The following is a 12023-nucleotide window of genomic DNA, read 5'->3' on the forward strand; positions in this document are numbered from 1 at the left end:
CACACTGCACCTTTTGTGTGGTCGCACAGAGAAAGTGTTTTTCTGTGACCAGGGGTTCGGGACCAAAGGCTGGTCTGATTCAGGACACTCCCTGGAGCACTGGAAAGAAATGAGGACACGGAACAGCTCATGCATTGTCTTTGTGTTTGTGTGTGTGTGTGTGTGTGCGTGCCTTTGAGTCTACACTGTAGTGTGCACACAGTTGGGTTTGGAATTTTTTTTGTTTTTGGAAATGTGACCTGGTGCGTTTTTTGCTGAGCCACTGTCGGACGATCCTATGATAATAAGGATGTTATGAATTTGAAAGGAATTACATTCATGTGACTCACGCCACCATCCATACAAGAGCATTTTTCTCTTGACACAATTGTTCTCTTCTACTGTTGTCTTCATCGGTGGGATTTCATTTGGCCAGACTGCAGGTCATGTGAGCGGATCTCCAAATGATAATTTCTCAGTAATGTGAAATCATTACAATGAGCTTCAACGTCCACGCCAAATTGGTTTTGTGCTTTGTTTGCTGCTTGCCCTCTCTCACCAGCCCGGGCATGGATTACTCATACAAGAGGAAATAATGACGCCAAGGTCCATTAAGTGGGATGGCAGGACATCATATCAGCATTAATCTGCCACTTAGCAGAGCAGCCTCAGGAGGGGGAGACAGGGAGAGGAGAGAGAGCGAGAATAGGATTTTGAACTCCACCCAATTGGTCGCAGGCTTTACATTTTTATTACTGTTTTTTCATGATATAAAACTTTGGATGAAAGATCTGGTTGAAACAAATTACTTTTGGTGATCCCTTGACCAGGTTAAATGCTCTGTTTCTTTTTATAACGCTGTTAAGTTTCCCTTAAAGCCACGTTGAAATTATTAAATTTTAATGGATAAATGTATTTATATGCCAAGTGCAAAACCAGTCTGGTTAAAATATCTGACTGTACAGACAGATGCATATAAATACTGAAATATGTTTTTCATTCCTGAAATGTATGTATTTTGTGTCTTTCACACAATCACCAATTCAAAGCTCTGACTAGTTCGAGGGAATAAAAACAAAGACTGACCGGTGGTTGTCTTGGTCTTATTGACTTATTGCTCTTGGCTGAAACTCCCTTTGGAAGCAGTGGAGTCATGTCAGGTCTCAACAACCTGTTAATCAGGGGCGTCCATGGGATGTGATAGACCTGTATATTAAACTTTATATTATTATAACTTAACGACTTATATTGCGCTCAATGTAAGATCCTGTAGTGGACAACAGCCGGGCACTGAACAGGACAACAGAACCATTTTCTTTATTGCGGTTGCAAGGCTTTGGTTACAAATGGCAAAAAGTGGTTAATAAAATAAAAAATAAAAACCTAACAAGGAATAATAGACCAACAGATCAGTGTTGTTGTTGTTTCTTTAATTCACACGTTTTGCAACATTAACAAATATAAGAAGAAGCCCACAGTATTTTTTAAATTCTAGTTACGGACATTCTGCACTGGACTTATTTGATGGATGCACCTCTGATGCAATTAGGTTTACATGGTAAATTACAAACATACATGTAGCTAAAAGGTTTTGTTTTTGCAAGGGGACGACATACAGGAAAGGAACCTAGGCAAGGCTTTAATACACGGGTCACCCTCTCTACCAGGAAAGGCCAAACTTTTAACTAAGGTCTGAACCTTTACTGTAAATATCAGCATATGCTATATTATTGTAATCCAGCCAATATTGCCACAGGGCCTCCATCATGGTTAGTTTCTATGGTGTACAGCGCCATCTAGTGTTGTTAAAGAACACGACCCTTCAGTTATAGCTGCCCTGAGTGATGCCTGAAGGACCGTTGATTCAACGCAGCTCAGTTTGATATATTAAATACCTGGATGAATAGTATATACAAACACGTACTTTTTAACAAACACACAATATCGGTTTGCTCCATTTTCAGAAACAGGCAGCGGTGTCGCATTAGTTCTGGTCCCAGTGTCGCCGTAGACAGGCTGGCCGCTATTTGCCTGATCAGAATTATCTGTCAGATGCGGATAGCGGTTGGTAAGCTAGCTAGCTAAAGCTAACCTGGGTCCTTGCCTGTCAGTTGCTGAAAGCAGTGACAGCTGAACATATTATTTCATCCCTAGCTGTGCGCCCAATACAATCGCCACAATGTTTGAGGAGGCCAGCGAAGTGTTCGATAACATGTTTAAATCTTCGTTCCCCCTAACCTTCATTGTGTTTATCCCTGCGGTGTTGATCCTGGTGTCACCGCTCCCGGCCGAGGCGGCACACGAGTTTACCGTGTACCGCATGCAGCAGTACGACCTGCAGGGACAGCCCTACGGTAAGTCAGCTCTTCCTCTACTTTATCACGAAGGCATATATGTAAGCACACCTACGTTGACTTGACCAGTAACTAGAGGGATCTCCAACATCAAACACAAGATAGCTCGCAGTTGTCTGCAGCTAACGTTAACTCAATGCAGGTTAGCAGTAGCTAGCGGGGTGCTAATGTAGCTTAACTTAGCTTTGCTAGTAGGGAACAACAAGCTAGCTCATTTTCTTGAAGGAAGTCAGGATCTTTAACGTTACTCCTTAAAATTACATCTGAACATCACTCTTACGTGTACATTCCTAACTACATCCAGTCCACGAGTATCCATGTCATTACATCATTACAGTGTCAACATTTCAAATAGACTTCTGTCTTAAATTCCTCTAGGGATACAACAGTCGTAATGACTATTTATGTGGCACTTCTTAGATTGGGATTAATGAAAGCTATAAAACTTGACAAAGACATCAACCAAACCACAGCCACTTTGTTAGTGTGTGTGTGTGTGTGTGTGTGTGTGTGTGTGTGTGTGTGTGATGTAGGTTGTGAATCGTTCTGTTTTAGCCTCAGCAATAGCACCTCTTGCCCTTTCCTTTTCTCATATAGTCAAGAGTTATTGTTTCATAATTGATGATCAGTGTGTCTCCTGCCCTCAGGTACCAGGAATGCTATCCTGAATACGGAGGCTCGTACTGTGGAAGCAGAGGTACTAAGTCGCCGCTGTGTTATCATGCGGCTGGCAGAATTCTCCTATGAAGAGTACCAGAAAGCCCTGCGCCAGTCAGCAGGAGCTGTGGTCATCATCCTGCCCAAGAACATGTCTGCTATGCCCCAGGACATAGTGCAGGTCATAACACACTGTAATGCCAGAAATCAAAGTCTTGTGCTGTGTATCGTTGCTCTCCCTTCATCCTCGACTGTTTCCACAATGCAAAAGGAGGGTGGTGGTGCAACATTCAATTGAATGTGAGCTACAATATGAAGCACAACAAGAAGAACAATTAAAGCTGTGCACATTTTGTCGTCAGACTTTATGCATGGTACAAGTCATGAGTAGCGTCCCTAACTAATGCCAAACTTTATTTGAGATAAACGAGCAGCGCCCTGCTCCCTAATCACAGTCAGCCACAAACTTGTGTTTCGGATTGAATTTATTTAGGTTAGTAGTGCCTTGCTCAAGGGCATCCAAACAGTGGAAAAAACGGAAAGGCAAGCAGTGTCCCAATGCATAATTTAAATAACATCACCACCCTGTTTACTATATTTTAAGCTTTCCACTTAACTTCACCAAGCTTAGTGTGACAGAGATTGGATGTTTTCTCACCAAAGCACACTGACCAATTGTATGAGTGGGACCATTAGATTATTCTTTCTGGAAAGCACAAGTAGTAGGTTACTCATTTTGATACGTAACTAAATTCAGTTTTTTGTGAGTGATTGAAGAGACAAAAGGTTAATCTGTAATGCTGTTTCTGTCTTGCTTCCCACTGAAGCGATGTTGAACTTGCAGGGTTTAAGGAATTAAATCAGATTTCCCCCGTTTTTCAGTTTTAATCCATCAGCATCTCACGCTAACAAACGGAGCTGTGTGTCGTAGCTTGTTAAACACGCCGGTCCCCTCTGTTTATCATGTGTAGCAGTTCATGGAGCTGGAGCCGGAGATGTTGGCCACCGAGACCATCGTCCCCGTCTACTTTGCCATGGAGGACGATGAGCTGCTGTCCATCTACACCCAAACGCTGACCTCCTCCTCCTCACAGGGCTCATTGTCAGCAGCAGAAGGTAGAGCGCCGCTCCCTCTAGACCGGAAAAAGGCATCCTATGATTAACAGATGGGAAAGCTGGTCATGTGGAATGGGCACTTTGCAAGTCGGTCAACTCTAATGCTGTGTTTTCTGTTGATTTCTGTAGTGCTGCTGCATACAGCCACAGCCAACGGCTTCCAGATGGTAACCAGTGGAGCTCAGAGTAAAGCCGTCAGTGACTGGGCCATCACCAGTCTAGAGGTGAGAGACTTGACTATAATCTAAAGACAAATGTACTAGAATGGCCTGATTTAAACACAGACATTCATAAAGGGACACTGTTTGTCACCTGAATCATGTAACAAAAATATGTAATCACTAGTAAGACAGATTTCAGTATTGTAAATTCATTATTAATACATTATGTAGATTTCTTTTGAAGAGTCAACTTGAAATGGAAAACTTAAGTACCCACAGTTTTTCTGTACACATAAATAAACTTCAGGAGCTCCAGTCAGAGGGTTGCATGTTACCGTTACATCAGGCAGAGCGGTGTCTTGGTTGTTAGGACTGTTGACTCGCAGCAAGAATGCTCTTGATTTACCGCCGTCTTTGTACGTCCTGTGAGTTTTAATTGGCGTAGTTTTCCCTCTGGGTGCTCGATCCAGTTTCCGCCCACAGTCAACATGCCTGAAGCTCAGACGCACTAAAAACTGAACTGAACTGAACTGAATTGAACTGTGCACACAATTGAGATGATTCTTGTATGGTGAGATAATAATCATTTCCAAGACATCTTAAACGCTACACTTAGTTGTCCATTTGGTACGGCTTCACTATTAAACTCCATTTCTGTATTTCATTAACATGTTCTGTCTGTTGCACAATGAAGATTTTTAAACCTCTTCTCAAGTCAGATGTTTGAGAAACGGGTTAAAAGTCTCTGTGGCTTTAATGTGATAGTAAAGCATTGTTAATGTGTGCTCATGTGGGTCCCCTTAAGTCCTGGAACAAAGACGGTTGTGTGGACTGAAAGCTTTTTCTCTATTTTGCACTCAAGGTCTCAAAAATCCTCCATGCTAAACAAGGAGATTATTAATGCTCAATGTGAATGTCATTCTTCAACTGTTTTCATTCAAAGAATCGATTGCTACAGCATTTCTATCCCTTTTTCTTAATGGATCACTTTGATCATTGTCTAAAGTTCAGTGTCACCGAGTCAGAACAGGTGTTAAATTGTTAGCTCAGAACTGTCTAATCCAAGTTTTGTTTTAAAACCAGGAGGAAAAAAAAGGAGGTTTAGTCACACTGCAGGGGATTAGAAGACCCTGAGGTCCAATGTGACTGATGCCCACTGCAACACGCCACCAGCCTGACAGTTTTTATCAGCAGGGTGCCGTTGGTTCAGCTGAATCTCATGATCTAGATAATCTGCTTCTGTTTTTATATCACTCATCTAATGGCTCTGTTTTTCTTCACCAGGGTCGTCTGGCTGGAGTTGGAGGAGAAGACCTGCCCACTATTGTGGTGGTCACCCACTACGACTCCTTTGGTGTTGCTCCGGTATGTTCACAGCTTCTCTTCTCTTACAAATAAGACTCTTTCTAAACGTACAGTAACAGTAATGCAACACAACGGTCAGTAAAAGGAGAGCAGGCCAGGAGAGTAATCTCTCTCTCTCTCTCTCTCTCTCTCTCTCTCTCTCTCTCTCTCTCTCTCTCTCTCTCTCTCTCTCTCTCTCTCTCTCTCTCTCTCTCTCTCTCTCTCTCTCTCTCTCTCTCTCTCTCTCTCTCTCTCCCTCTCCCCCTCTCCCTCTCCCTCTCCCTCTCCCTCTGTGTGTGTGTGTTGTCCAGTGGCTGTCGTATGGAGCAGACTCTAACGGCAGCGGGGTGTCCATGTTACTAGAGCTGGCTCGTCTCTTCTCGAAACTGTACACCTACAAGAGGACACATGCTGGGTGAGTAATGAGGACGGCACTCACATTAACATTGTTTTTGGATCATTTCATGTCACATTAGCTTTAACAGGATTGTACAGAGGACGCGGAAAACAGTGGCAGCAGAGCAATCAAAGGCAGAGTCAGTTCCGCAGTTTACCAGGGTCTTTAATTAAACAAACTCAAAGTAACACAAGCAAAACAGAAAACCTAGCTCAGTCAGGAGGCTCCGTCACAAAACTAGAAGAATAAACCGTCTCAGTCGACACCTCAGTGTGCTCTATGCTGCGCACTCATTTTATGCATTGTGTATAGGATGAAGTGGTATTGATTGCTGACTCAGTGGGCCGTCTGAACGTAAGATAAAGTCTTATTTGTTTTGTCCATCACAGTTGTTCTGGTTAGTGTCCTGCTCCAAATGCTTTTTGAGAACTCTATTGAACGTCATCTGTGCACTCTGCTGGCAGTAAGAATCACAGAGGACTATGTGTTAAACACTTAAAGCGGTCAATAATAGGGTACAGGCTCATTCTTATGTCTAAATGTACTTAACAGGAGCTGAGTGGAAGGACTCTAACTGACGTCTGTCAGAGAGTAATGGACTTTACTGTAACATGCTCTGTGGAAGACAAAGTCAGCACTACTCACTTGATTTGTCCATCATTTTAAGGCCTTGTAATTTAATTCCCACGGTTTCCCTTTTCTTAACTCTAAGAAGTCTTTATGTCTATAAATTGATTCATCACACATCCTCCGTCAGGTTCCCTTGTGGATTTGACTCATGTGTGAATCGTGTTGTGTTCAGGTACAACCTGCTGTTCTTTGTATCTGGTGGGGGAAAGTTCAACTACCAGGGCACCAAACGTTGGCTGGAGGACAATCTGGACCATACAGGTACTGTTATGTTCATACAAGGCTTTTCATGCAAAGTATTCATGCAGCTGGATTTGTGTTTAAACATTTCATGTGCCCTTTTTTCCCCACACCCTCTTGTCTTTCAATATTTTATATTCTATTATATTCCCTTTTTCGATAGACTCCAGTCTGCTGCAGGACAACGTAGCCTTTGTGTTGTGTCTGGACACTCTGGGGAACGGAGACTCTCTGCACCTCCATGTGTCCAAACCTCCTAAAGAGGGAACTCCTCAGTTTTCTCTACTTAAAGAGCTGGAGCTGGTAAGACCCTCCAGGCTTGATGAACATCAGTCTGATTATTTCTTCCCACCGTTAACACTGCTTCTCAAGTGAACTTGTGCGCTCTAACATAAATATAAACTCAAATAAAATGTTCTTTATACGTTTTTCCTGATTTATAGTTTTGCTCTACTTTTCTCGTTAAACCCAGATCATATATAAGATTATAGGATATAATTTAGGACTACATTTCCCGTTTCCTCTCAGGTGGCCGCTAGTCAGTACCCGGAGGTGAAGTTCTCCATGGTCCACAAGAAGATCAACCTGGCTGACGACATGCTGGCCTGGGAGCACGAGCGCTTCGGGATCCGCCGCCTGCCGGCCTTCACGTTGTCCCATCTGCCCTCCCATCGCCTGGCTCAGCGCTTCAGCATCATGGACTCGCGGTCAGTGTCCCCCTCCTCTCGCCACGGAGCGGGAGAGCCCCCTGCTGGGTGGGTTCATTACTGCAAGTCTCTGAATCACCGAAAGACAAGAGTTTCCATCCCAGCTGCCGGTCATTTCTATTCATGCTCCTGTAGCCATCCATCTCTCCCCGTCTCTCTGGCTGTTTTGATTTATCGGTTATGTGTTACAATTTGAAACTTGACCCCTTTCCTATCAGTTTATTTGATATTTGCGCCGTCTTCTTTTCTCAAACTTTCTGTATTTCAGCCCTCCTGTGTGGAAATGGATGCTCTGTAATTGGTTTCTCCTCTCTCTCTCTTGCTTCAGAGGGTTCCCGGTTTATCTCTTGGAGTCTTTCCACCGTCTCTAACTGTCTGCACACTTGTGTTTGTGTCTCACAGGCCTCATGTAGATGTGGAGAAACTCAGCAGGAACACCAAGCTGGTAGCAGAGGCGCTGGCCAGGGTCATCTACAACCTCACAGAGAAGGTAAACACACAGATGGAGAAAATGATACCACTGTAGATTCTCTGTCTGCTTTCTGTCTGTGATGTGACACGTGTGTGTGTGTGTGTGTGTGTGTGTGTGTGTGTGTGTGTGTGTGTGTGTGTGTGTGTGTGTGTGTGTGTGTGTGTGTGTGTGTGTGTGTGTACACTCTACTTCACAGGGGGCTCCTGGAGACCTGCAGATCTTCACTGAACAGATGGTGAGTGACAAAACTGAGGGCATGGTGGTAACACGTCTCTAGAAGAAACGGCAGGAGCAACAATTGCCCATCATTATTTATTTCTTTATCAAGGCAAAATGGTGCTATTTTAGTACTTTTTAGTTGTTGTTAAAACTGAAAGCAAAACCTTCACATAACTATATTGTTTATTTTGTGTGTAGCTGGTACTGTACGCCGCTGTTGTAATGCAGTTTGTGTCGCGTCAGCAGGTGCAGGACGAGCAGCTGTCAGCGGTGGTGGACTGGCTCACAGCGCAGCCCAGAGCCGCTCAGCTGGTGGACAAAGACAGCAGCGTGGTGTCCACTCTGGAGTATCACCTCGGACACTACCTCAAAGATGTTAAGAGACACTACGTCAAAGCTGACAAAAGGTAGAGAAAGGGTTAGGGTTAGTTACTTAGTTACTGTTACTTTAAGAATAAGCGTGTTGGTAAATACCTGAGATATTCAAAATGTGTCAAAGATGGCAGCCTGCTTTCTGTCCGTCATCATGAATTAAACCATTAACATCAGAACTTGGATGCTTAAATGCTCAAAATATGTTGTCCCAAACCTTCAAATGTTTTTGAAGTCTTTCCTGTATCTAACGTCTGTTCTCTGTTTTCTCCTCAGGGATCCAGAGTTTGTATTCTACGACCAGCTGAAGCAGACTATGAATGCTTACAGGTAAGCTGTAATGAGCTCCTCTCCTTCTCCGAGATGCTTTACTGCAGTTCATGCTGATTTACTGTCGCTTTGTAAAAGCTCTCCAGCTCCCAGCTGTCTTAGAAGTCGTGAGACTATCTCGTCTGCACTAAATTAGTCCTCAGTTAACTTCATTTCAGACTTGTGTCTTTTTGTCCATACTAGTAAAAGACCAAACATTAAAATAAGCCATCACAATTATGTCAAAGATGAATTTTGACTGGTTCACTTTGTATTTCCCTCACTCTCCACCTCTTAGAGTGAAGCCTGCTATTTTTGACTTGCTGCTGGCTGTCTGCATTGCAGCCTACTTAGGGGTGATGTATCTTGCTATCCAGGTAAGTCCCTGTGCTCTTGCAGTAGACTGTAGCCTCTTTCATACTATACCTGATATTTTACAATAACGATGTATCGGCTCATTGTTTAGCTTTTTGGTCTGTAAATTTACTCTAGCAGTTTACTTTAGCTGTTTTCAGCAAATAAGCTCTATAAAGAACTACTGTACAAGACCTGCTCAGCACCAAACAGCAGACGGACAGAGTTAGCGACTAACTGGTGAACGCAGTGGAGCATTTAGTAGCTAGAGTCAGATGTTTCCCTCACGAGTTGAGATCAAAGCAGACCTGAAAGGAAGCAAATGTTGAACTGACAGGTGGCCAGAAACCCAACTTAAAATACATGATAATGTTAATCCCCAGAAACCGTTCATTTTACTGATAGATGATGTCAACATTGTTAGTATTCCATGTCTGTTAAAGGTCTGTGAGCGTGCAGATGTTTTGTGGGTCTTCTTGTCTGGAAACATAAAATGAACTCTTGTCTTCTGCTTCTTTGCTGCAGAACTTTGGAGTCCTCTACAGTGTCGTACGTAGAATCACCCAGCCCAAGACAAAGACCCATTAAGGTGCACAACACCATTTTATTTTTTATTTTTTCCAGATCCCCCCACTTTTCCACAAATCCAGGAACTTTTTAGTACGAACGCAGCAGCTGGCCTGAGCTGCTGTCCTCATGATGGTTTTTAAACCAGCAGAATCTCTTCCATTTCTTTCATCCTGATCCACAGACTGTGATGTCGGATCCTGTCCTGCTGCCAATTTAATCCATTTGGTCTCACGGACCAGAATAAATCAGGAATCATTTTTTTACTCTCCCTGTCTTCATGAACACAGATGTCTCGTCATTCATTTATAATAATCCCTCGCGTCGGACATATTTCATTATTTCACTCTTGTGAGGGATGTAAAGCATTTGTTTCCGCACCTCTGAGATCTAGATGAGATTAAGAGTCCTCATTCCTCCTCTCCGCTCACTGTACAAGTGATCGCTCTGCCAAACTGACGTCATGTGTTGTCTCAGGCAGCTACAGGGAGAAACGACCACGCAGAGTTTAGCCCAGAATTTTCTTTTGTCAGGAGATGTGTTCACCCAACCTCGTTGTTAAAGGAAAAGTTCAAACTTTTTAATCTGTTTGAATACAATACTCCCATTTTCATAAAGAGGTATTTGTAATAGCTCTTTCTTACCGTACTGACGCCTGAATCCACAGTCCTCGTTCTGTGCAAAAAACACCGTCTAATGTGCAGTTGAAGACATAAAAAGTTTAAGGTGCAAAATCCCCCACGTGTGTCACTATCTCTCCCCCACTGCTCATCAGAGAAACGCCATCAGTGAAGTCACACAGTTAACGTTAGAGGATACTGACTGCACAGACAGGACTGTGGATTTCATCTTCCATCTTCCAGGGCTCCTACTTAGTGTTCATATGACTCGATTGATTGCTTAGACTGAAACGTGTAAAATAGTGAAAAATGCCCATCGCAGGTTATCAGAGTCCAAGATGATGTCTTCAAATGACCTTTTCTGTCAGGCTAAGAGAACAAGTGACAAAAATCTAAACATTTACAACAATATAAAACCTAGAAAGGCAACTAATCGAAGCGATTATCAAAATATTTGGTGACATCATTTCATAAATGGGCATATGAGTATTACATTGAGACAGACTTGAAAACATTTGAACTTTTCCTTTTAAATGTGTAGTGAAAATGACTAATAGTGTTTACGGATAAGATGAGTTGTCTAAAGAAATGTGAAGTAGTGTTTAGATTATCCTGATTCATTTGCTTTGGTAGTGCATTTATTAAAAGAAACATTCAATTTAATGGAAAATAAATCTTTGCCAAATACTAATGTATTAATCTCCTCCTAATCTATAACCTTATAGAAATTTGAAGCTGATTCCACCTTTAAATTTTCCTTCTTACTTTTTGTGCCATTTCTTTCTGTAGATGAAGTTTGTTTTCTGTTGCTGTGTGACTTGAAGTCTTTTTTCATCGTGCTGGTGATGTTGACTCATTTTAAAACTCATGTTAAAGAAAGGTCACATGCAACAAACATGTTTGTCTAATCAGAGCATGTGTGTAAGAGTACAACACCAACACATGACAAGATAAAGCTCCGCCCCTTTACACCTTTATCAGTGGAAAATGTGTTTTGCTGAATGTGACCTTTTGCTGACTGCAGCAATAATGTGGTTTGACTTAATCTGACATTTTTAAAGCCGTGTCAAGATTTTCGGTCAAGCCAGCACTGCAGTATTTGTACTCTAGATGTCTTAAAATGGGCAATAATGCCAAGGGTGGGGACAGATATCTTAAACTCACCTAGATTAACAATTTCATGAGATGAGGTTGTAAAATGAATGCTGTAGTGTTTCCTTGAACTCTTCTCTGCCCTAATCTCGCCTTGTTGTGGGTGAATGGTGTGTTTTTGCCTTTTCGTATTTTCCATGTTTTACTGCATGACCTGTGACCTGCCCCCCCCCTTTTTTTATGACCAACATGAGGGAAATACTGTGTGGTACATATGAATTTTTAATTTATTGAAGCGGTTAGTTTTCATTTATGCACTGAACTGAACTCTCCTCTGGTCTGAACTCTGTTTCGCCTCATCCACAACACTTGATCTTTGCAATGAAAAGAACATCAGTTGTGATTTCAAAAATAAAAAAAAGTTTAAAGAAGT

The 12023-nt window shown here is 42.4% G+C and overlaps 1 protein-coding gene across 5 annotated transcripts; it reads left to right on the forward strand.

Moving 5' to 3' along the window:
- The first annotated feature begins 2051 nt into the window (after positions 1-2051).
- On the forward strand, positions 2052-12021 carry ncln (nicalin). 5 transcript variants are annotated; one of them, XM_068712824.1, is made up of 15 exons: positions 2052-2333; positions 2981-3171; positions 3965-4106; positions 4236-4330; positions 5552-5632; positions 5923-6026; positions 6811-6899; positions 7042-7181; positions 7407-7633; positions 7988-8075; positions 8254-8292; positions 8520-8683; positions 8925-8978; positions 9256-9334; positions 9837-12021. In XM_068712824.1, exons 1-15 carry the CDS (start codon positions 2159-2161, stop codon positions 9897-9899), a joined length of 1731 nt encoding a protein of 576 aa, XP_068568925.1. In that variant the 5' UTR covers positions 2052-2158; the 3' UTR covers positions 9900-12021. The 5 variants fall into 5 exon arrangements, with proteins under 5 accessions (XP_068568925.1, XP_068568923.1, XP_068568924.1 ...); XM_068712822.1 differs by having other exon boundaries at positions 2053-2333; positions 3962-4106; XM_068712823.1 differs by having other exon boundaries at positions 2053-2333; positions 3962-4106; positions 8523-8683.
- The last annotated feature ends 2 nt before the right edge of the window (positions 12022-12023 follow it).

This window comes from Cebidichthys violaceus, unplaced genomic scaffold (genome assembly GCF_023349555.1).
Source record: "Cebidichthys violaceus isolate CVI_PGR_0920_01 unplaced genomic scaffold, fCebVio1.0.p SCAF_175, whole genome shotgun sequence".
Lineage (NCBI taxonomy): Eukaryota > Metazoa > Chordata > Actinopteri > Perciformes > Stichaeidae > Cebidichthys > Cebidichthys violaceus.